Genomic DNA, 22,040 nt, shown 5'->3' with positions numbered 1-22,040 from the left:
CTTCTACCAAAGTTGCAAAAGACTACAGCGTACAGGAGATAGAAGGCTTGGGAAATATCTGGCAGGAGCTGCCTCTTTTCACGAAGTACAGTAAGGATCCTGGAAATGCCTTGTGGAAAACTCTCTGCAGTCATTTGCCTACAGCTACACTAGCACACATTTTGATTGCATAAAGATATTAATGTTTCACTGAAGTAAATTAAATTTGTCTAATCCACCATTAACTCACGTATCAAGAAAGGATAAAAAACACTGTGCAGCAGCTGTGAGAGAAACAGCCCTGCAGACACCAAGGTCACGGAAGATGGAGGGGGAGGAGGTGTTCCAGGCACCAGAGCAGAGGTTTCCCCTGCAGCCTCTGGAGAAAACTATAGTGGAGCAGGCTGTCCCCTGGCAGCCTGCAGAGGACCACGCTGGAGGAGATCTCCATGCTGCAGCCCGTGGAGGAGCCCACGCCACAGCAGGTGGATGTGCCCTGATGGAAGCTGTAGCAGTCAATGAGCACTGGCACAGGTTGCCCAGAGATTTTATGGAGTCTCCTCCTTGGAGATCACAGAATGGTTTGGGTTGGAAGGGACCTTAAAGACCACCCAGCCCAACCCCCTGCCATGGGCAGGGACACCTCCCACCAGACCAGGTTGCCCAAAGCCCCATCCAGCCTGGCCTTGAACACCTCCAGGGATGGGGCATCCACAGCTTCTCTGGACAACCTGTTCCAGTGCCTCACCACCCTCTGAGTGAAGAATTTCTTCCTGGTATGTAACCTAAATCAACCTGTATTTATCCCATTAATAGTATTTCTTTAAGAAAATGACAGTTTCTTCAACCTGAGAAATATCCCTCATGGTCCTCTCCCCTTATCCTCAGAGACAACTTATGTCTGCTTTGTTGTGGGAGAGGAAGCTGTTTGTATTTGTGTGTTTGTGTTTCTTACTATCCTATTTTTAATTTGCAAGAAATAAAGTTAATCTTCTCCAAGTCAAGTCCGCATTGCCCCCGATGGTAACTGGTAAACGATCTCCCTGTCTCCCTGGATTTATTCCATCCCAGGAGCTTTTTCATCTTATTTTCTCCTCCAAGTGCTATTGAGGAGGGAGATCAGCTGTGTGTGTGTGTGTGAGAGCCAGCAGATGTTAACCCACCACAAGCACAAAACAGTAGCAGTAAGAATAAGCAAAAAAAAAAAACAAGTTGCCTGTGCTGTAGGTGGCCAGTAACATTGGAAGCAAATCTTTCGGTGTTTTCTGTTGTTTTTTTCATAGCTGTGTTTGCAGAGACAAATTCCAGCTATACACAGTACAGCATTAATATTTTCAGTTGTCATGATACCAAATATTTACTGGCCTCCATCTCAAGCACTGTTTTTAGGTATATCAAAGGTCACCCATCAATCTGAATTGTTCATGCTAGGCTCCACTCCAAACATATTCTGGGTTAGGAATATTTATTATTAAGCATTAATAACCATTTGAAAGAGAACGTTGAAGTAGTACTGCTATTTTATAAAAGATAATGAAATGTACCACTAGAAATACAAAATGTCTTAATAAAATCTGGGCTCAGGATAATGCATTCTATGCAGTCCCAGTATAAGAAGTTGATTGATCATCAGTTCCCTAAAAAGTTTTATAATTAGCATACGTTATGCATAGATTGGCTTTTTTTTTTTAAGTAATATAACTATCAGCAGCACCACAGGTTGGTTGTGAACCTGCGTGTTTACAAGTTAAAAAATAAATAAGTTTAGATCCTTAGAAAACAACTATATTTAAGAAAGCATTAGCGTAATGACATACACAGTCTATTATAGAAGTAGAGAAATCTCAGACATCTAAGAAGTCCTTTAAAGTCCAGTTAGGTGTAATTATTTCTGACACATTTTGCAGTTAGGCTGCGAAGTCCATAGTCATTTATGTTAAAAACACTTTGTAATTACAGAGCATCTTCCCTCACACGGCTACTTGACTTGGTTTGCTGCTGCGCTTTATTAAGCAGTGTTTCCAGATGCTCTTCCTGCATGTCAAAAACCAAGAAAGAATAAGAAAGAAAATAAATAATCTTATTTACGTATAAGAAAGACTATTGGTTTACTAATGAACTAGGCAAGCTGAAGTCTACAGAAGTGCTCTCTATTTTTCTCCTGAAGAGCTAAAGTGCAGATGGCATTGTTTTGGTGATCCCTGTACCAAATGTGCTTAATTTATGTGCTGCCAGTTGCAGCTTCCAGGCCTTCTTGCCTACATAAGGAATTTGCCTGGTAAAGCTGCCCAGAACAGTTGTGGACTATTGTTCTCATCTGCACTTGACTCTCCAAGTAAATATGCTTTCCCAACAAAAGCCAGCATCTTCCAGAACAACTAATGTGCTTTCAGAGATGATTGATTATTTAACAATAAACCCATTTTGTTTGAAACCAGAAATTACAGAATAGTTTCTGCAAATAGCAGAAGCTATTCCAGTTTCCTATACAGAAAGTCATTTCATCGTTGGATGGGATGACCAGGCTGGTTTTGCTTGTCACGGTAAGCATAGTATGTAAACTGCATTAAGAGCAGAATTTCGTCCAGATAAAAATGTGCAGTCTCTAATCGAGTTTCACCTCTGTGACCACCGAATTCAGTAAACAGCTCTCTCAGTACCTCCTTGTCTTATCTGTCGCTGACGTGTTGGTGCTGTGTTTAGTTTTCACAGGAGTTGTGATCACTGAAAACAAAGCAGCTTTTGTCACTAATGACTAAAGGCAGTAGCAACCCAATGGATAAAAGCCACTTCTGCCTCCAGGACTTCCACTTCTCTGATTTTTTTTTTCTTTTCTCCAGAAATTTCCAACTCCTGATAGAAAACCTCTGCTTCTCACTTGGAAGCTCCCAGATCTTTTCAAACCACTCTAGTTTCCCTTCACCTAAATCTTGCTCTACGTCTGACGCTGTTATCTCGATGTCACCACCTTCAAGCACGCAATTCCCTTTGCTATTTTCCCCGTGCCTTGCTCCTTTTGCACATGCGGCTTGTTCTGCAGCTCTTGGGCTACTCTTGTGACCTTCCATCACCTTTGCCAGATTTCCTGAGGCCACATGCCAACAAAAAAATACTTAATGACTGAGGAAAAGGGGAGGGGAATGGCACAACAATATTTTTTTTAAGCAAATGTGAATTTAAATATATATGTGTGTATCTGTCCTGTTCTATATGTAGATCGTATCAAGTCTGTAGGTAGAAATTGTCAGCCTCCTTGTTTATATGGCAATTTCTGCATAGCTGTCTTCCATGCTAAAAATAGATAGATAAAAAGGTTTTGGCTGCTTCGAGCTGCTCTCTATTCCTGACAGAGCATACAGGCCACACTTAGTGTAAATTTCCTTTTCAGCACAGCGATGTGGCACCACGAAGAAAGCATTTTACACAACGGAGCTGTATCTCTCCACGAATTTTCTGTGCGCAGGCAGCAACTGCGCCTCCACACCCATCCCGCGAGGCAGTGGCATTCTGCTGTGCGGTCTGCGTGCCCCGCAATCCCATATCCTCCCGTACTGTGTAACACACAGACCATGAGACGGATCATTCGACGTGGGCGGGCAGTGGGCTGAGTCCTGGCCGTGGGCCAAACTGACCTCTTACATTCTCAGCATTCGTGAGCTCTTGAATCATGAATATGGTAATGCTGCTAAGGCCGCAGTCCGAGGCAGTGGCATACACCCTCATCTTCACCGCTGCAGAATGATTTTCTGAAAGAAACACGATCAGGTCGCTGTGTGTAAATGCTGTCTTCCCTTTGTAGCTCTCGAGCCCAAGGGTGTTGTGCTGGGAGGGGAATTCTTCAGCTGCTCTCGCCCTCTCCGTATCAGCCCGCATTCCTCCAGCGGCAGCACCCGCCCGCCCTGGACTGCGTTACAGATTGTCTTGGTAAAAATAAGCCGGGCTTTGTCAAGCTGTGGCCTCTGCTGTGCTCTTTGTACTGGGCTGACGGAGCTGGGAGGGATGCTTCCCTTCTCCCTCCAAGTGTAACGTGAGAGAATCATTTGTCAGGCAGCCAGCAGCGGCACGCTGGCCGGGTTCGGACACGTGTGACAGATGAACGGGACCCGTCTCAGTGAGTGAAGGGTGGCAGCCAGGAGCCTCTCACCACCCAAGAGAGAGGCTAAGGCAGAAAGCTGTGACTCACCTGCGAAACCCGGGGCCCGACTGGAGCAATATATAATTGATTTTTAGCTGTGAAATTGTTCTTATAAAATTAGTGCTTCTCACAGTGAGGTGAATCACTTGGCTTGAAAAGCTCCCCATTTCGGCTCACACACACACCGTGCTTAGTAAGTATTAAATAACTGGCAGCCTATGCAGGACTCCAATGCTTTCTCTTAGAGGTCTATTACTTTTTTTTTCTCAGAGAATAAAACCATGAGAAGTCATTCTGTGTAATGCCCCCCACACCCCCCCTTTCTCCCCTTCCCTCCCACGCATGGCAGTACAAATCTCTGCTGTCAAGTGTTGCAAGGTGTTTTAGTCAAGAGCCTTCAGGAGACTGAGCTGGATCGGATATTATCCCATACAAGTGCTCTTCTGCTTTAATAATAAAGAAGAAAAAAAGGTCTGGAACAGATGCATTGGTTGTGCTTGGATCTGACTGGCATAATGCTAATGGCACAGTGCTAAAGCTTCGAAAATGTGATGAACAGGTGAAGCTTTTTGGTTGTACAAAAATCTTGTTGTATAAAAACTAAAACCTTCGCCTTACACAAAGCTACAATGGCCATTAGGAAGTTAGTCCCTGTTTCCCAAAATAGAGGAATTTTGGGGCACCAAGTTAAGGCATTGACTTTACCACAGAACGAAGTACTTCATGGGAGCGAATTCAGCTGTGTGGCCATTACCTGTGGTAATGCCACAGGACGTAATACACGCTTCACAAGGACTATTGAATGTGATGGTCTGGATCCAGTCTTTGGTTCAATAAATCCTTAATCACTGACTGCCAGGATGCAGAAGGGCATTTTGGGGGAAGTGTTGTCATACTCCTTCCCTCGTGCCCTTCACTGGCTACTGTCAGAGATGTAATAGACCAGCTGGATCTTCCATGTCATCAAGATCAGTTGCTGTTGATATACTCAGCAAGATCATGCTTTTTCTCTTGATAATCTTCAGTGTGACTTCTGGTTTGAAGACCATTTTGTCCTCATTCTGGTGTCCCCCACTCAAAACACCAGGACTCTACTGATAAGCTCCGCATTGTATCTGTTCAGACCCTGACTGAGCTCCAAAAGCAAGTCAGCAGTATCTCAGATTCATCGTCCTCTTGCAGCTGCACCACTCACTCACTGTGTGTTACAGATAACGGAGAGCACACATTCCAGATAAAATGTGTTTTCGCTCTGTTCTTCGAAGAATTCTGCTCCCCCAAGTCTCCGATATGCAGAGAGGCTGCAGAGTTGAATGTAGTTAAATTCCTGACTTGATTTTGTATTCCCACACTTTTTTTGGTTGTGGCTGTAAGTAAACATTAAGCTAGATCACTTACCAGTTTCATCAAACACAAAGCCTGTTCTCTGCATCTGTTTGTTTATGTAGCTAAGTGACCTATTAAAATGGAAGTTAAAACAGCCACACCAAACACGCATTCTGCCTGACATAACAGGCAGGTACATGCCTCTCTCCTCTACAGCTGCTACAGCTGTTGCATAAAAAAATCACCACGACCAACCCTGCGAAAAGTCATGGGTGAGTTATTGCTGGTATTGAGGCTAAATGCAGGGAGAAACAAAGGGCTGAAAGAAAATCCTTGTTTCCAAAGGACAAAAAAAATGTGTTACAAATGAAAAGCCAGTAAGGCTTCCAGTGTGTGAAAGTGAAAAGGCAACTGAATTCAAACATGTTAATATTCATGGGTAGACTTTTAGCATTGTTTTTTGTTTGTTTGTTTGTTTGTTTTTCATTCGACTTGTCAAACAGTGAGAAAAGGATGTGAGAAGGTAGCTAGAAACACCTTCTGATGGGATGGTGGAGTTCTCCAAGTGTTGCTTCAAGCTCTCACAGGCATTGCACCCATAAACATATCTAACCCTGACCTGATGTAGTAACCTTTGCCGTAGCATCCCAAGGCTCAGACCAAAAACAAGAGCATTACCTCCACTGGCAGCTGCAGTTATAAAGCAGATAGGTGAACAGCATTAAAACAAACTCCCAAGGATGTTTGAGCATAGGTGGCAATTAGTGACACTGCAGCTTCCACAGCAACGAGCCTAACATGGGAACAAAACAGGAAACTCTTTGAGGGCTAAATGAAATGTGGTGGCTTTTCTAGGCAAGACAGGAATAGCAAAAACTCCAAAACACCTATGATAAATGTGTATGCTGGCTCCGGCCTTATTTGACTGTATGCTTCTGGGTATTGAAAGACCATGCTGTCAGGTTCTAGGGCTGATTCTGGGCTCTTCTGCAGCTGCACTATCTCTGGGACTTGTGTGCCTCTGTCCGATTTTGTCACAATATGTTGACAGATTGAAAATGTGGTCATGGCGATACATGGGCACACACTTGCACAGAGCATGACTTCCCACTTTTTGTTTCCTCGGGAAGCCAGGCAAAACAAAAACACACACACACGCACACACACACACACAAAAGCCTAATCATTTAAAGATTTTTTCTTTATTTTTAACCTACATGAAAACTGCAGAGGCTATGCTTACCCCGAGACCTTTCTCCTCAAGGCAAATATCATGTAAGTAGCATTTACCAGCCTACTAAGAGCTGTCAGAATGAATCTAGTCTATGGATTATATTTACTGCTTTGGTCATTAATGTAAGTGCTAACAGGCTTTATAAACCTGCAGGGACCCTTGCTGATACTCCTACATATGGAAACAGAGCACATTATCCTTCTGAAAAAGGGAGTAGTAACTATCATGTTAACGGTTCTGCTATGACATGAATTTTTCTCTAGTCCTTAAAAACTCCTCCAGTAAATAGAAATAGTCCTAGCAACAACCCTGATATAAACACAAATGTGTTTCCTGAAAAGCAGGAAGCAGCTAACAATCATATCATATGACCCGCTAAATACAGAAGAACTTTGCTGGGGTTTTTCCAGGACATTAAAGTACATTTCCACGTGACCTTGTGGGAGATGACTACTGCCTGGTCTGCTATTACTGGAAAATCCTTCTTCTCTGTAACAGAGGCGCTTTACACACTTTATCCTGCTTTATGAAATTATAACCATAGAATCATAGACTCATTTAGGTTGGAAAACACCCTTAGGATCATCAAATCCAACCATCAACCTAACACTGCCACCAAACTGTGTCCCTACGCGCCGCGTCCACACTCATCACCTTGTAGAGCTCCATTTCTATCTTCGCCTTGTGAAAGGCGTAAGCTGAGGACACTCAAGGGTCTGCAGCTCCATACAACCCCACATTTTGTCTGGACCATGAAGGCATGTAGCTCTTTTTGTGAAAGCTGGATCTCCCACACAAGCAACGCAAGTATTTCATTTGCTGTTACTCTGTGATACCGCTGCTAGGACTGACTGCCAAGATCCTTGTCAGCACTGACTACCGGGAGTAAGGAACCACCTGGGCTCTCTCTGCCCGTCACATTGGAGCACCAAAGAACTGTCCAGTGGAGATGAACTGCTCTAGGCTTACACCAGCCTCAGACTAATCTCAAACTAATCCAGGCTTGGCCTATCAGCCAGATATTCCTTAATCCACATCCTTTCTGTCATAAAACACATCCACGGCCGTGGCAGTTAAGCTCACAGTAGGATTTTGAAACACCTAAGTGCCTTTAAAAATCTTTGACCAAGCCTACGAAGACTTAAAGAGAATGCAGGCTTTTGAAGATGCACGTTATAAATGGCAACTTCGTCTCCTAAGTCAGCTGAACTGCTAAGTAAACACCAGCTCGGATGAAAAGGATTCAAAGGGACATTTACATTCAGTGACCAAGAAATGGGTGTTGCTTCTTTTCAGATCACTAGCAATAAAACACAGGGAAGCTGCAGGTTGGTTCAGGCCTGACTGAATATGAGAACATATTTAAATAGTTTTAAAATGTGTTAAAGTGAGATGCAAATACTCTGGGTAAACTTGCTCGCCGCTGACAATTCCACAGTCTGACATTCATTTCACTTGGTTGCTTTGTATGCGTGGGAAACTGGCTGAAGCTTTGGCCTCTGAAGGACATTGGACCAACTGCAGATGAACCTTCTGAAGAAGACAGCCACTTGCTGGTACATACAGCTTTTCAGGACACGTATGGACTAAAGGCTTTACTGCAGTAGTCTTACTGCTTCTTTTACCCCTTCACTGGCCTACATAAGTCTATTTTTTCCTCCCTGTTTTCAATCTAAAACTACGATTTGATTCAGAAGGCTGCTGTCGGGTTATGGGATTAAAGGCTTATCTCCAGGAACAATGGCAGGTGGGGGAACCCCAATAACATACCCATGGAAAAGGAGCCTTGGCCCCGACTCCTCCCAGAGAGGGATCAGCCCATGGGCCGGGTGTGACACCCATCACCCTGAGTCAATGGGAGAGGCTCGCTGTGCTCCTGGGCTTTGCTGCCTGGGGGTATGGGACTCAGTAGGGAATGCAGGGGAGCAGAGTCTGTGGGGTCATACAAGGCTTACCAGGGAATGCTTAGAGGAGGAGTCAGAGGTAGCGAAATGAGGGGCTGGAGGGGAAGGTTTGGTGAGTAACAAGCATGGAAAAATAAAAGGATTAGGGGTTAAAATGGACCCACTGGGTGTAAAAAGTCTTGTCTGGCTATGCCCTGTACTCATCACCTCAGCCTGGCTTGTCTCATTAAACTCTATTTTGATTCTTTTCCTGGGCAAGGGGACCCTCCATTCCCCATTTGTGTGTGTGTGGTGTCAGCAATTGGAGTAGGGGCCACAGGACACAGGGGCTTTTGTGTCTGTGCTGCCAGAACCTGAAGAGACCAGAGTGCATGCATCTTGGGCCTGTCTGTCAGTGCATTCACCAGTAAAAATCAAGCCAGGCCGTGCTGGAGAGCAATGTAAGAAGCCTTTCTGTTCATGCCAATCGGTGTGGCTGGAGATGTGTGCGTATAGGTGTGGGATGTGTGTGTGTGCCCATTGGGAGCACACACTCAGTGTCTCCACTAGCTGAATTTGCGCTAGTGGCATCGAGCTGTGGCAGCTGCACCTCTATCCAGCTAGCAAATTTGGCAACCCTAACAACTACCTTTTGGTTTCATGTCGCTATACCACTTAAAGTAGCAGATTCTTGAACTATGCCTGTGGCTCTTTTGTGCCACGAGAGTAAACCTATGTTAAAAATCCTAATTCCAGTGTTGTAATGGTTATAGGAATGATCTGAGATCCTGCCATCAGAATGCAGGATAGCTTGCCACCGAGAAGCCTAATGCTGCTCTTGCACACAGGGTCTGAAGTTGAAAGTCCTTATGCACACAGGTCTTCCACAGGTAAATGTCATAGCTGATAGCTGTGCCTGATTAACAGAAGAGGTATTAATCTGTCCTTGACTGAGATTAGTAAGAAGCAAAGCCCAAATGACAGACATACTGGATTGGTGGAGAGAGCAATCCAGAGACTGACTTTTGGAAGTGGCATACTAGCAGAAATGATCCTAACAAGATACAGTGCTCTGATGGCAAGTATGAGACACGACAGTGTATTAAAAGATCTGCAAAGCATGGGGAAAGCCAGGCCTGAAGGCATATTCAAGGACATATAGATTCAAGCAGAGCCCAAGATGACCTCAATAATCAGGCTACTGAGCAAATGACTTGCTCATGGATCTCTTCCAAAAATGCAGATCACAGACAGAAGGACATTTATTTGAGTCCTTCTGCAGAGAAAAAGGCACATAGTATCCAATCCTGTGGTGCTGACTGCTTGCGAGGCAAACGCGCTGATCCTCCAGCTGCTTCACGGATGTCAGAAAGGCATTTGACTCAGCCTAGCGTGGTGTTTGTGGGCTGCTCGGAGGTCATCTGCAAGAAACTGCTAGCTCCGCTGAAAAACATTTAGGGAAAAGCAAGTTTGGTGCCCAGAGCGCATGGTCTAGCTGATAGCGGTCATGTCACAGCAGCATAGGGGCAGGTAGAAAAGAGGAGGCCTGCCAGATGTACAAATCTTGGTACAGATTTGGGGTTATTTAGGGATCATATATTAACCTATTGGACTTATTTTAACTGTGTTCAGACTGGAGGGGGAGCACCCAAGATTTTTGTCCTGGAGGATTCCAGCTGGGTCACCTTCAGCCTAACGTGTTTCTTTAATGCTTAAAACATAATGCTTAAAACTAATTCTTTTAAAACACGAGTGAGGTTCTGCAACTGTGGCCTCAGGGCTGGTCTTGCACAAGCAGAGAGCTGTGTTCAGGCAGTAGGGATGTGCAGGGACAGACGAATGCCTCCTACCAGGGCTGTGTATCAGGACAGGCTATCTAAGGGCCACTGGAAGTGGCTTTCCACCAAGGAGTCACAGGGATATTAAATCATGAAACAGGGATCCATAAAGGGATCTTAAAAGATCCCTAAGGGGATTTTAAGATCCCTAAAGGGGACACAGCAGTTCTGGGAACTCGTTTCCCGTCTGGAGGAGGCAGAAAGCCTCCCTTTTCCTTAAAAATCGAGCTGCCCAAGCCATGCATCTTGCAGGGCATGCTCCTGCGGCCACACGAGCTTTTTGGGAGGTTGCTCCACAAAAATCGCCTCAGCGGGGGCCGAGCCATGGCCGGGACGGGGGCGGCCGTTGGGCGGCCGTTAGGCAGCCGTTGGGCGGCCGTTGGGCGGGCGGAGGGGTGCGGAGAGGGGGGGGTCCGCGCCGCCTCGGAGCCCATAAAGCGCCGCCTGCGGGGGGGCAGAGCCGGGCAGGGCAGGGCAGGGCTGGGCGAGGCTGAGGCGATCGTGCCGGGGCTGGGGGCGGCCGTCGCCATGAGGGAGATCGTGCACATCCAGGCGGGCCAGTGCGGCAACCAGATCGGGACCAAGGTGAGCCGGGGGGCGGTGGGGGGGGGGGCTGCCGCCGCTTCTGCTGAGGGAGCCGCGGCTGAGAGGAGCCCTGCTGGGCATAAAAGGCGTCGGGAAGCGCCTCAAGGCAACTTTTTACGCTTTTTATTTAAAATATTTGCCTTCAGCGTGGAGGAGGGGGGCCGAGCAGCCCCCTCCCGGCGGCGGGATGGCGGGGAGGGCAGGGGCCGTGGGGCACGCCAGGAATCCGGCAGCTGCCCGGCCGCCGCCCCCAGCGCTGAGCCTCCCCTCCTGCTCCTTCTCCTCCCCTAGTTTTGGGAAGTGATCAGCGATGAGCACGGCATCGACCCAGCCGGAGGCTACGTGGGTGACTCAGCGCTGCAGCTGGAGCGGATCAACGTCTACTACAATGAATCATCCTGTGAGTGCGGGGCGGGGAGCCTGCGGGAAGGGACGCGGAAAGTTGGGAGAGAAGCAGAAAGTTGGGAGACAACCACTCTAAGTGGGACTGCACTACACATCTGGCTTCCCTCCTTGCTTGCCATCAGCCCCCCAGCACCTGCCAGCATCTCCCCAAGTGGGGAGATGTAGCACGAGGGGATGTCCCAGTGTGGGCACGGCCACAGGGTCTGGAGGTGGAAGTTTGTTTGTGCTGGGTGTTTGTTCTTTTAGCATGTGATTAATTCCTCAGATGTGTCATATCGGTTGTCCCAAATGAAGCTGTTGGTTAGACGAGCCCGCATCTGCAGTATGCTGATTTCAGGATGGAGAGGGTTGGGCCGTAGCCAATGGCGATTCATTAATAAGTTGCTGAAAGTGCCCAAATCCTGTGAGGCAGTCTGGTGTTGGGAGTAAACTGGGGACCAGGAGTCCTTTCAGCTCTTGAGAAGAACCCAAGAGTGCAAGCATTTCAGCTTAGGTTAATGTATGTTATTAACCTTGGTTTCCTTGAACAGTTTCAACTATTTTGGTTGCCCAGAGAAGCTGTGGATGCCCCATCCCTGGAGGTGTTCAAGGCCAGGCTGGATGGGGTCCTGGGCAACCTGATCTAGTGGGTAGTATCCCTGCCCGTGGCAGGGGTCTGGAATTGGGTGATCTTTAAGGCCCCTTTCAACACAAGCTATTCTAGAATTGTTTTTTCTTTGTGGTGAGATGCTAATCTGCTATACTGAGTAGTGCTTTCATTGGAGTGATTTCATTTCAGTGGTTCCTTCAAGCATCAAGCTTGTGAAATGTTTTAGGAACATTTGGACATAAACCCTCCACACACCCCAGGATACACAGGAAAAAAAGAGCTTACAAAATGTCATGTACCATTGACATCTGATGTCAAGTCTGTTAAGTGGAATTGATTTCTTCCTGTGATGCTGAGATATTTTATTTTTTTTACCACCATGACTTCCTGTTTAGGAAATACGTATGTGCAATTTATATTAAGCTAATATGCAATATAACATCTCTGTATGTAAAGAGCTGTAAATGCTTTATTTTTTTTAACATTAAGGATATATTTATTTTTTGGTTTGCAGCCCAGAAATTTGTACCAAGAGCAGTCTTAGTGGACTTGGAGCCGGGGACCATGGATAGTGTGAGATCTGGTCCTTTTGGTCAGCTCTTTCGGCCTGATAACTTCATCTTTGGTATGTAGATGTCACTTAAAAAAAAAAAAAATCCAACAGGTGTTCAATTACAGAATGAATGGTCCAAAAGCATTTAAACTATGTTGCCTCCTCCCTATTCCCAAGTGATTGTTAGTACTCACAAACCTTAATAGCTTAACAAAGCAGTTCCAATTATCTAAGTCAGCCAAAAGATTCCATTAACTGAAAGAGTCGTTCTGTTAATTGACCCTTCAATTAGGAAACGACTGAAAGTTTCCTATGATACTTGGATAGTGTACACTTGCTTTCAACACATGTGAACTCTACAGAAATCCTGAGACTACTTATTTACAACAAAGTGCATGGAAATTCCGCAGAAAATGTAAAGGGGGAAAGAAAAACCCTCAACCACAAACCAACCAGGCTGTTCTTGACTTGAATTGATGTTAAGTGCTTGATGTGAAATTGTTTAAAGGCTGTGTAGTTTAACTTCTTCAGCAGAGTCTTACAGTACAGCATAGTAAACAGAAGAAGACCAACTCTAATATGAAAAATGCTTATATATGGCTGGTTATTAGGTTATTTCCCAACATAATGAGGAACAGCCTGAGAGCATGTGAGGAACTTCAGGTTTTGCAGTGTTCTTGGGCAGGGTGGTTCTGGCCTTGGCTGTTTTACTTTGCACTTCTGTAGTACTTTCTGCTGAAGCTTAAAAGTGCGCATTACCATGATTCAGCTTCATAGCATGCTTGTGAAGTACAGAAGTATTATCGGTTCCTTTGCACTAAAGAAGAAGCAGCGTGTGAAAGTCCAGTGATCCACTTGCTCAAACAGGAAGTCTGAATGAAAGCCACCATGAGAACTCTCATGTCCTTCTGGTTTCCAAGTCTGTACTAGCCACAAAACACATTTCCTCCTGCCAAGGCAAGCTTAGGTTGCAAGTTAGTTCGGTATATTGTGTTAACATGAAGAAGGAACAATGCCAGGGACAGACAGAGAAAAGATAAACATTATTTGGGTGGTATGAAACACTGCAGACCAGACTGTCCCTGTTGAGGTAGGGAATAGGAAACCATAGCGAGTCTTTAAGTCTTTAACTTCAAACTTTTAATGCTGTCCCTCTTCTTCTCCCATATACTTCATGGCAGTGTTTTTGAAGGCATCTTACAAAGGAATTTTAAGTTACAGTATGTAGAAGTAAGCCCGGGATAAAAAGCCATAGGCAGCTGTACAAAATGTTTTTATATTCAGGCTTCTGCTTTTACTCCCTTTCTCTTGCATGGACCACAGCAGCCCCTTGAAAGTGAAATCAGTTGACCTTTGGAAATACCTGAGCTGGAACTTCACCGTTTGGCATGTCACCAGTAATGCCAGAGTAAAATCAATTCAGCGTCTTCAGTACAATGCAGCAGTTCAGTTCACTGTGCTCCCTTCCTGCCGAGCTAACAATGAACCAACAGCATGTGATGGATTTGGATCTGACGGAGGCCCCTGCCAGCATCAGGCACTGTCCTCCCAACCTGCTGAATAATGCAGAATGGCTGCCTGAGTGCTGAAGTAACAATCTTCTGTGTCAAAAGCCAACAAAGCATTTTGTTTTCTCTTTTAAAAATCCGGCCTGGCTAACAGAGGATTTTGTGACAGAAGCTGGCTGTTCCCTACTTGCTGTGTCACAGGCCATTAGGGCTCATTCTGATGGAGATGTTTGCAGCCCCTGCTTGTATAAACACATCTGTGTGCACATCTCTATAGTGAGTAGCTCTGGACCATCAATCAGAACTTCGTTCAGGTATACTGGGTACCTAGTCACATGCTCCAGATACAAGAATTTTAGCCAGGACCAGCAGGAGATTGAGGTAGATGGAGACATTCCTCGTGCTGTAATGTTTGTGTTGACGGGATACTGGTCCAAAAGGTGAAGACACAGGTGGAACGAGTCTGCTGCAGGAGAGCAGCAGATCTCCTGGCCCCCTAATGGCATGGGGTTGCTCACCAGGACCCACTGTGAGCAGTCTGATATAGCTTTTTTTTTTTTTTTTTTTTTTTTCCTTTTATGGGCTTTTAAGCAGTAGTATGCAAGCCACCAGTCTCTTTTCCCATTATTTCAAGCAGTGGAGAGCGGAAAAGGGAGAAAGAAGACTGCAGGAAATAGTTGCTATTCTGGAGATTAAAAAATAAATAGTCTTTTAAACAAATGGCTTCTGTGCGTGTGCAGCTCAGCCTGAGCATATGTAATAGTTCCACAATTCACTGGAGGAAAGAAATAGTGGTGGGAAGATTTGGGGGTACCAACAGCACAGGTTGGTTGTGGGGTTACTTGTGGACTTCCTTTCCATCTCAGAAAATGCACAGTTAGAAGGGGCAGGATGTTAGAGACTGGCTCCATACAATACGGAGCTTCCGGGACTGGTGAGAGATCTGCCAAGTCCTGATTTTTGTGGATCCACACTTGTTTTCCATGCTTAGATTTAGTGTAGGTGGAGTTTGATGATTTTATGTGTTTGCCTAAGATTTTTCAGAGGTTCAGTGGGTATCTTTTAGTGGGAGGCATCCAGTGGGGTTTCACAGTCACGGTCAAGACTTCCAGGTGCATGGCAGCCTTGTCATACCCATGGCACCTCCACACTGTGTGGTGTTATAATGGATAAGAAATCTGGAGCTTCCAGGGATTATGGTACGTTTCTGGTGGTGGTTTTATGGTGCTATAGAGCCAGGGATTCTGCCCAGCAGGAAATCTTCCAGGGAAACGAGATCCTAGGCTGAGTAAGTAGGTGGAGTGGGATGTTATCGCAGGGGCAGCTGATAGTTACAGGGTGGAGGGAAACAATTAGGATTGGTGAAGGCAGCCACTGCTACAGTTAAACTGTGAGTTAAATACAAAGGTGCTGCTAGTGCAACAGGGAGAGGTGGCAGCGATCCGGTGGGCCTCCAGGAGTCTGTGTGACTTGGATTCTGAGGGAGTCTGATGCAGTGGTTAGCCTGAAGGAGAACAGGTCCACCTCTGGATTAGCTGTTTTACCTCCTAACTTACTCTGCAAGCTAAGAAAAAGAAAGTAAAATCAGTCTCCGATTATTTTTTTTTTCCATGAACATATATTTTCCACGTTTTCAAGAGTAATTACCATTCTTTTCTTTCCTCATTCTTTGTTCGTATTCTCCGTTCTCTCCTATTCTCTCCTTATCTTCCTGCCTACTGGAGGAGGATGATACAGTGCTTGCACAAGGGACAGTCTGCAAAATACAGTTCTAAGCTCAGAATTTGGCCTTGATAAAATCCTTCTGCATCTTAGAGCAAAGTCTTGTTAACACGCAGCCTGATGTGTTATGTGGATCCCTGTCTGTAGTAGGAGACCTGCTCAAGCACACCACGGGTCGTTGCAAGCATATTTAATTGTGGAAGGATATTACTTTGCTTTGCCCAGCTGGACAGGAAGAGCTGAGCTTCCTAGAGTCAAAGTGAGAAAAATACAGCAGCGTGTAGAACAATGCATCAACTAACGCAATACATCATGAGGAAACCAAGCATCTCTGCAGTGAAAATAAAGCGTATCATATCTGAACAATGCCCCAGCAGGCAGTTTCCCAAGTTTGTATGTTCTGCATCAACACACACACACTGGAAATTGAGACATGGTAGTAGGAAGGAAGGGAGGGCTTGGAGAACAATGCGGGAGTCGACAGCCCTGTACCTGGTTCTGAAACTATCGCTCCTTCTGGTGGCCTCTCACAACAGCACTGCTGGCTGTGTTTGGTGGCACAACGAGTGTATGTAGTGGTCACTGGGAGGAATGGGAATATTAAAGGAAAATGGAAGCTGGGGGAGAAAATCAAGGGCTCTTGAAATGCAAATAATCCAATTTTGCAGGTTGCTTTGCAGATCCTGAAGAACAGTGAGTTTCTAGGGAAATGAGTGTAAGTTAGAAGGCGCTTAGTAACTCCCAAATTTTTGAAATAACATTTGTGAAGTTTCTGTTGATCGCTATTCTGATTCAGGCTAGGTAACTGTGAATTTAAAAAGCTGCAGTTCTTGATAGAGCAAGTTAAAAAGGCCTTCAGAAGCCCAGCCTTACCCTTGAATGACAACAGTGCCTCCTGTCTGGCAGTAGCAACTCATGGGAACTGTCCAAGAACCTTTCATTTAGCAATGCGTAGCTGTGATTTAGCTTTGTATACATCATGGTCCTTATAAACTGAGAGCATTTAAATGTAAACAGTCTCCTTGTGTTTATGGAATAAGCAGGATTGGGAGTGTGAGAGCTTTCAAAGCATGGAGTCACTGCCATCTTCGCAATTATGGAAAGTTAAATACCAAAAACCAGAAAGCCACCCAGAGGCATAAATGAAAACTAAAGGGGATTTGAGGCAAAAGGAGACCATCTTAAAAAGCTTGTGGATACTGCTGAAAACATTTGTAGGCAAAACTGAAGCGTCCAGTTACCTACCTGACAGATTTATAGCAGCTTTTTTTTTTTTTCCAGATGTGATGTGAATCTATTTGGTGTCCAAATGCCAAACCCTACCAATAACTTCATATATAATTTTTCCCCATTGTATGTTGCTTTAGGACAAACTGGTGCAGGAAACAACTGGGCCAAAGGACACTACACAGAAGGGGCAGAGCTGGTTGATTCCGTACTTGATGTAGTAAGAAAAGAGTGTGAACACTGCGATTGCTTGCAAGGATTTCAGCTCACTCATTCCCTGGGAGGAGGGACAGGGTCTGGCATGGGAACCCTGCTCATCAGTAAGATACGAGAGGAATATCCTGACAGGATAATGAATACCTTCAGCGTCATGCCCTCCCCCAAGGTCTCTGATACCGTGGTGGAGCCTTATAACGCTACGCTCTCGGTCCACCAGCTGGTTGAAAACACAGATGAAACCTACTGCATTGACAATGAAGCTCTGTATGACATTTGCTTCCGCACGCTGAAGCTCACCACTCCGACGTACGGCGACTTAAACCACTTGGTCTCCGCTACTATGAGCGGGGTAACCACATCCCTGCGTTTCCCTGGCCAGCTCAACGCTGACCTCCGGAAGCTGGCAGTAAACATGGTCCCGTTCCCCCGCCTTCACTTCTTCATGCCTGGCTTTGCCCCGTTGACAGCCCGAGGCAGCCAGCAGTACCGCGCGCTCACCGTTCCCGAGCTCACCCAGCAGATGTTTGACGCCAAAAACATGATGGCAGCCTGTGACCCAAGGCACGGGAGATACTTGACGGTGGCTACCGTCTTCCGGGGTCCCATGTCGATGAAGGAGGTTGACGAGCAGATGCTGGCCATCCAGAACAAGAACAGCAGCTACTTCGTGGAGTGGATCCCAAACAACGTCAAGGTGGCGGTGTGTGACATTCCGCCCCGCGGCCTCAAGATGGCTTCCACGTTCATCGGCAACAGTACTGCTATCCAGGAGCTCTTCAAAAGGATCTCGGAGCAGTTTTCAGCCATGTTCAGGAGAAAGGCCTTCCTCCACTGGTTCACGGGAGAAGGAATGGATGAAATGGAATTCACGGAAGCAGAAAGCAACATGAATGATCTGGTGTCGGAGTATCAGCAGTACCAAGAGGCGACAGCAAATGATGGCGATGAAGCGTTTGAAGATGAGGAAGAAGAAATCAATGAATAAAGAAAATAGGTATGCTGTTTTCCAGGCCAAAATCTCACATCTGGATTTGTAATAATTAGGCTTATAAATCTGTATCTAGGCTTCAAAAAAAAAAGAAAAAAGAAACATGAGTCTCAGATGCTTGTGGCGGTGCTCTTCTGAGTACATTGAGGTCACTGGGAACTGAGGACATTCAGTGTTTCTGAAAAATCAGGCTATTTCTGTTCATGGGACAAATGTAAGGCATTCGGTTAAGACTTTGGCCTAGGAGTCTGAACACAGAGTGCTAGTTTGGGATCTTTTTTTTTCCAAACAAATTCGTCTTCCATAAAGTTGTACAAGAGGAGAACTAAAATTCCGCATGAATATCTACCAAATGGAGCTGCACTATTCTCATCCAATTTTGAGTAAGAAAATCTTGTGGGTTTGAAGTATTCATTCTGTACTGAATGTACAATACTGAACTGCCAGGAACAAAAATTTACTGATAATAAAAAGAAGAAAAAGCTGTTAATGTTTCTGTACAGTAAGTATTAATGATGGCATTTGACTCCAATTCTCTAAAAACGGAATAAAGAAGATCAGTATGCTCAAGCAAAAGTGTTTTGGGCGGTCAGTGCTGTATGAATACCAAGTGAGCTGCAGGCTGGAGCTGAGCTGTGTGGCTTCATCACTTGTTGCTGGGTAATCGTGGATTACATGAATGAAATCCATCCATTCGGGGTATGGGCTTTAAGGACCTGCGGGGTGTAAACTGGCAGCAGCTGGTGGTGGTTCTGGTGCCTGTCTCCACTCCACCTTGCCCCAAAGTCAGATGCTCCAGGGAAGGTGGTGGGAGAGGGGCTGCATGCTGCTGCAGCGCTGTACCCAGGTTTAGTTCACCACCCCTAGGGGTGCTGTGGACATCTCGTAACCAAAACTTGTTCAAAGCACAGGGTAGGCTGAGGTTGAAGTGCAGATAAAACTATTTATGATACTCAAAACAGCTGGCAAAATGAAAGATAAACAGCAGCTAATCTGCTTACACGGCAGCTGAACCCGAAAGGTCTCTGTCTTACCCCGCTGGCTTGCTGCCTTGACAGAAGGACCGTTGGGTATCCACTCTTCACGCGTGCTTTGTGCTTCTGGTCGTGTCAATTAAACAGCCCTTCTCCATCAGAGAGCCTCCACCAGAACACTCTGTCTACACGGAGAGTCTTATTTAGGTCAGTTTCTAGGCAACAAAACAAGCAAACAAAGGAAAAACCCTGCGGAAATCCAAACTTCATGTGTTTCAGGAACTCTTTGCTCTTTGTCTTCTCGCCTTCTGAAGCACTTTCTAAGCAATGGCGTTGCTCAATACTTAAAAAGGCACTTTACAAGCAGAATTTCCAAGGGTCCTAAAGAGGTGATCTTTTGTTAGGGATTCAGGGAATAAGACTGTATTTTATAAAGTGCCTGAGCCATGTAACTGTTTATCATGTAAGCAGATGTCGGCTCAGTTTTGTTCCATACACAGCTGGAACGAACCAAATTTTCGTCAAGGACAAGCAGAAGCCCTAGCCCAGCTTCTTCGAGTGAGGTAGGACCAGCCATCTCTTAGCTTCTGGAACCTTGTTTCATTGTCACACAGAATTCATTACTAGGTCTTGGCCATAAATTCTGGTAGTATTAATAAAATTCATTTTTAAAAAGTTAATGCTTTAAAAATGCCAGGGATCTCAGAGATCCTGAATAACTGAGTGTTTGCGTAGTGAGCCAGCCTCTTGTTTTTCCTACATGGGCTCAAGCCAGAATTCCACCCAGAACCTGTGGAAGCCAAGTTTGCAATGTCCCTGGCTCCTGGTTTGACTCAGTCATTCTTTTACACGTGTTTACTTGCAACCATTGGATGAGGATTTCTAGAACGTATTGCGGCAAGGGAGGCAACTTAATGCCACCTTTAGAGGGGAAAAAAAAAAAAGGAGACAGCTCTTGCATGTGATTTTAGCAAAGAAAAAAAACAACCAAAAGCACCCTTATGACCCAGCATCCTGTACTAGGAACATCACCGGAGGACCAGCTTGCATGAGAGCAGTAAGAGCCCCGGGAAGCCGGAAGGCTTCCTGTTCCTTTTTACTCAAGCAACTTTCTAATCACCTTCCTATTTTTTGACGCAAACCAGCCATCTTTTTCATTAATAGGTTTGCTGGACATTTCCTTCAGTTGTGTTTCCTTTCAAGCAAGTTTCTGCTCTTTACTTTGGAACTTCTCTTATTTTGAACTGTACCTGCTGAACCACGCCTGGCTTTGTTTGTCTTTTCCACATTCCCCACTTTTGTTTTTCAATTCCCTGCTGTTTTTCCAACCCAGTCCCCAGCAGCCTTCCTTTCTGCACGTGCTGCCTGGGCCAAGCTCCCGTAGGCTCTGGATTTTTCCCCTCCTGAGCTAATTTTTCTCCCTTTCCTCTCTTGCATTTGATCTCTGAGGATACAAATCTCTAAGGAAAGGGCGGTGACCCCTTGGGAACAGGGGCAAGGCTGGGAGAGGGCGCGGGTCTAGCAGCAGGAGGACCAGGGAAGGCGGTGGCTCCCCTCGTGCTGCGCAAGCCCCTGCTAGTTGAAGCAGCACTGCGCTGCGCTTGCAAACAAAAATAATCTGCCTTTATTGGCAGCCACAGCGCAGACTGAACTTGATTTTCTGGATTTAAGCTAAACCACTTGAAGCCTTGCAGTTGTAGGCTAACAGGCCTCTTTAAAGGAGCAGGATGGGCAGAGTTCAATTAGCTCTACTATTTTTGTTTGGATTCCAAGATCCCAGCACAGTCAATTTCTGCCACTTTTGGCACAAAATACGAAAACTTAGTGAGGTGAGGCTACACAAATCAGGCTGATGCTCTGAAAACGGGGCAAAGGAACTTGCATCTCCGTAACAGTATCAGAGGCTTACTAATTGCACGCCGCAATTAGAGTGAAGTATAAGCACTACACACACAGCACAAACAGGGTGTAGGGTAACACTTCCCAGAGAGGAGGGGATTCTTTTACAGTCGGGTAAAGACTGAAAAGAATTCAGCTAGGGCATTTTTGGAGTGGCTGGGTATGGCTTGTGCCTGTTTTTTAGGGGTGGTTGGGGGCTAAACAAGGAATGAGGAAACATGGGATGGGGACCTCTAAGTCATAACCACATTTAGTCCTCAGCACAGGCTGCACGTTGCCTATGAGAAACAAGGCAAAAAAGTTCCACTTAATGGGAAACAGGAGGAAAAAACACATGGAATTAAATACAAGCATATTTAAAGTTTATAGATGTGAGGAAAGGGTTAACCATTCCACCAAGAAGTCGGGCACCCAGTGCTGTAAACACCGCCTGAGCGCTTTCACAGGCTGTACGAGGAGCAACAAAAGGATTATGTGACAAAAACACCCCAAACCCTGGTCTGAGATAACCAGCCTTGGAGAAGAGCGAGGCCTCAGGGAGGCATAAACAGAGGGCTGGAGCCAGCCCAAGTCCAGGCACCTGCCCTGCGCCGCCGGGAGCTCTGCTGGGCAGGGAAAGGGCAGGGATCAGCAGCACCAGGAGCAGCATAGTAGTGGTGGGATGTGTTTGCCCAGTGTTCTGCTGCAAGTCATGTATAAGTTACTCCAAATTTTCGTGGGGGTGTCTCTCTCTTTCAAGGAGTAGGGGTCTCATGACTCACGTTTAGTAAAAGCTTTGTAAATCTACCCCTCGGTCTCATTCCCTCAGTCTCAGACATCGAGTCACTTCTGTGACATAAAATACTTTACTATAGCAGTAAGTCAGTCACTCTAAACTTCGATTCCAGTAAGGAAAGAACTGAAGTTTAGTTTTATTTGGGATGTTTGCTTGTTTATTGTGCATTCTGCAACAAGAAATTCGAAAGTAGCACACGGA

General features: G+C 45.6%; 1 protein-coding gene across 1 annotated transcript; it reads left to right on the top strand.

The window, feature by feature from the left end:
- The first annotated feature begins 10,852 nt into the window (after positions 1 to 10,852).
- Positions 10,853 to 18,767, top strand: TUBB6 (tubulin beta 6 class V). The gene is made up of 4 exons (XM_084511091.1): positions 10,853 to 10,980; positions 11,272 to 11,380; positions 12,489 to 12,599; positions 17,125 to 18,767. The coding sequence occupies exons 1-4, from the start codon at positions 10,924 to 10,926 to the stop codon at positions 18,186 to 18,188; spliced, it is 1,341 nt and encodes a 446-aa protein (XP_084367217.1). The 5' UTR covers positions 10,853 to 10,923; the 3' UTR covers positions 18,189 to 18,767.
- The last annotated feature ends 3,273 nt before the right edge of the window (positions 18,768 to 22,040 follow it).

Source organism: Aythya ferina (genome assembly GCF_964211825.1).
Source record: "Aythya ferina genome assembly, chromosome: 2".
In the NCBI taxonomy this organism is placed as follows: Eukaryota; Metazoa; Chordata; class Aves; order Anseriformes; family Anatidae; genus Aythya; species Aythya ferina.
Note: the sequence above shows the minus strand (reverse complement) of the source record. Positions and strands in the feature narration are given on the sequence as shown.

Coding starts and splice junctions, on each gene's coding strand:
- TUBB6 (XM_084511091.1), top strand. CDS start 10,924: ATGAGGGAGATCGTGCACATCCAGGCGGGCCAGTGCGGCAACCAGATC. Junction 10,981..11,271: donor GCAACCAGATCGGGACCAAG/GTGAGCCGGGGG, acceptor CTCCTCCCCTAG/TTTTGGGAAGTGATCAGCGA. Junction 12,600..17,124: donor GCCTGATAACTTCATCTTTG/GTATGTAGATGT, acceptor ATGTTGCTTTAG/GACAAACTGGTGCAGGAAAC.